Source organism: Haliaeetus leucocephalus, unplaced genomic scaffold (genome assembly GCF_000737465.1).
Source record: "Haliaeetus leucocephalus isolate CR32 unplaced genomic scaffold, Haliaeetus_leucocephalus-4.0 Scaffold110, whole genome shotgun sequence".
Lineage (NCBI taxonomy): Eukaryota > Metazoa > Chordata > Aves > Accipitriformes > Accipitridae > Haliaeetus > Haliaeetus leucocephalus.
In genome coordinates this window covers 118,874-121,704 of record NW_010972546.1, presented here as the reverse complement: position 1 = coordinate 121,704, position 2,831 = coordinate 118,874, and the positions used below count along the sequence as shown (strand labels likewise).

At 67.1% G+C, this 2,831-nt stretch overlaps 1 protein-coding gene across 1 annotated transcript in view; it reads left to right on the top strand.

The window, feature by feature from the left end:
• The window catches only part of DLX4 (distal-less homeobox 4), a 59,772-nt gene extending 57,282 nt beyond the window's left edge, over positions 1–2,490 (top strand). Inside the window, exons 2-3 of the mRNA XM_010585669.1 lie at positions 1,131–1,324; positions 2,239–2,490. Coding sequence (XP_010583971.1) covers positions 1,131–1,324; positions 2,239–2,490 — 446 coding nt within the window. The remainder of the gene's footprint in view (positions 1–1,130; positions 1,325–2,238) is intronic.
• The last annotated feature ends 341 nt before the right edge of the window (positions 2,491–2,831 follow it).

Sequence of the window (2,831 nt, the reverse complement as noted above, 5' to 3'; positions counted from 1 at the left end):
CGGGCCGGTGGGGAGGTCTCCGAAGGGACCCGCGGGGGTTGGGGGTGATGTCCGGGGTGGTCCCCCCCACACAGCTCCCGGTGTGCCCGGAGCTCCGTGTGGATGGGTGGCTGCGTGGTTGCAAGAAACCCCTGGGGATGGGGAGCATCAGAGCCCCGGCTGCCCTCATCCTGCACCCTGAGCCCCCCCAGCTGCCCTCATCCTGCACCCTGAGGCCCCCCAGGCCGAGCAGACTCTCCCTTCTGCCCCACCGCCATCGTGCTCCGAGCTCAGCTCCCTGCCCTGTTGTATCCCCGTTCCCCACTGTTTTCCCCAAAAGCTGATGTGGGAAACAGCAAGCTGAGCCAGCCCGGAGAGAAGCAGCCCCCAGGCTGCCCCACGGAGGGGTCCGGAGCCCGGCTGAGCCCTTTGGCCCTGTGGCCCCCTCGTCAGCTCCGGAGAGCCGTGGCAGTGGCCAGAGCAGATTATGTGCAGGGTGTACGTGGGTGCGCAGACGCGCTTGCCGCCGTGCCCTGCGCTCACCCGCGTCGGCCCCATGCTGCTGAGTCGGGGACCACCTTGTCCCCCGTCCCTCCCTGAGCCCCGGTGGGTTTCTGCCCCGCACAAGCCACGTGGCCCAAGAAGATCCCAAGGATGCTCCCAGGCACGGAGTGGGAAGGAGATGGGTCCAGGATGGGGGCACAGACCTCGCAGCGAGGGGCTGGCCGGGGGCTCGCTGCAGCCTGGGGGAGCAGCGTGCCCCCAGCAAGGGTCCCCAGGGCAGGGGAGTCTGTCCTGTCGCCCCCTCTGTCACCCCATGGGCCCTGCCTGCTCCCCCACATTGGGTGCACGGCAGAGGGGCCTGTGGCCTGCCCGCTTTTGGGCTCGTATAGTGATATTGAACGAATAATCCCATCCCTCCCTTCCTCCTTCTGTTTCCCCTTTGCTTCACCTGGGGCTTAAACAAACCAGCACAGCAAAAGCAGGTCCCCCCCTACTTATTCCCCCTCCCCTCCAAAACTAAGCTCCAAAAAGCAAAACCCGCTGCAGCCCCCAGGGCCAGGGTGGGATGGTTTGGGGTTGGGTTTGGGGTTTTTTTTTTTAACCTCCCAGCGTGTTAGTTTAACTCTCTGCTCCTCTCCCACCCCAAGAACACGAGAAGCCCCCGGCCATCGCCAACGGGGAGCTGCGCATCAACGGCAAAGGGAAGAAGCTGCGCAAGCCGCGCACCATCTACTCCAGCCTGCAGCTGCAAGCTCTCAACCAGCGTTTCCAGCAGACCCAGTACCTGGCGCTGCCGGAGCGTGCCGAGCTGGCGGCCCAGTTGGGGCTCACCCAGACCCAGGTACGGCCCCCCCGCCAGGGGCGAAGGGGATGGTCGCAATCCCCGGGGGATGCACCACGCGAGGGGTTCTTGTGCCCATCGCCGCTCCGGGAGTGACTCCGGATTAAGGCTGCGTCACGACGCCGGGGTGCAACTGGAACCGTGCCGAGCCTTGCCGTGCCGCGGCGGGGGAGCTGGCGCCGGTGGGCCCCCGGGGCTCGGGTTTGGGGCGCCCCTGCTCGCACCTCCCAGCGGCACCGGGACTTTCCCAGCCCCGAAGCCTGGCTGGCGGCCCGGCCGTGCCCGGCGTTGGGCGGCCCTGGGCCGCGGGACGGGGTGAGTGGGTTTTTGAAGGCGATGGGGAGAGACAAGCAGGCGGCAGCGGTGCAGCCCGGAGCCAGGGGCGAAGCGAGCTCATAAAGCCGGGGAAGAAGAGACAAGTGGGAACCTGCCGGCAGCGCGGGGGGGACCGCGGGGAGGAATGAGTGGGGCCACCACCCCAGCGCGGCGGGCCCCACCGTGCCGCACCCCGGCCCAGCCCTGGCACCCGGCACCCAGCTGGGCTGGTGGGGGCCACAGCCTGTGCCGGAGGTGGGGGACACGTGGGGGACACATGGGGATGTGTACGGCTGGGGACTCCTGGGTTGGTCTCCGTTTATCGCAGGTTTGTTTGGGCTCCCTGCGCGCCTCTCCCCACAATCTCCTCCAGCTGCCCTTAAAGCGGAGTCTCTGGTGGTTTGTATAGGGTTGGGCTGAAAGCCCTGCTTATCTCAGAGACCCCCACGCCGCATCGGCTGTGGCCCCTGGGAAAGGGCAGGTGTAGATGGGGGAGATGGGGACCCCAAAGAGGTCTGTAATTATTGATGCGAGGGGCTTGGGGGGGGGGCATTAGCCACAGACCCCATCCTCCCCACTCACCCCTCTCTCTCCCACAGGTCAAGATCTGGTTCCAGAACAAGCGCTCCAAGTACAAGAAGATCATGAAGCAGGGCTCGAGCGCGCCCGATGGGGAGCACCTCCACACCGCTGCCTCCCTCTCCCCCTGCTCCCCCAACATCCCCCCGCTCTGGGACATCCCCGTGCCGGGCAAAGGGCCCCCCCTGGCCCCCAGCAGCTACATCAACAGCTTCGGAGCCTGGTACCAGCCGCACCCGCAAGATGCCATCCCCCGAGCCCCCATGATGTGATGCTGCCACGGATCCAGCAACCACCGGCTCCGGGAGGGCCAGCGAGGTGGGGGGGATGCTCTACCACTCCCCCCCCAAGGGACCGGGGAGCCCAGCGAAGCCCTGGGGGACCCCAGTGAATGGAGAAGGAGGAAGAGGAGAAGGAAGGCGACTGCGGTCTGCAGGAACCTGGGGATCGCCTGCTCCATCGCGGTCTGAAGTGAGACAGCTCCAGCACAGCACCCTGGTGCGCCCGTCCCGGCAGGACAGGACTTGGCCTCCAGCCGTAGCCCCGCGTCCCTCCGTTCATGGACATGGGGCAAGGGGGGCCCCGAGAGGGGCTGGGGAGTCTCTGGACGCCC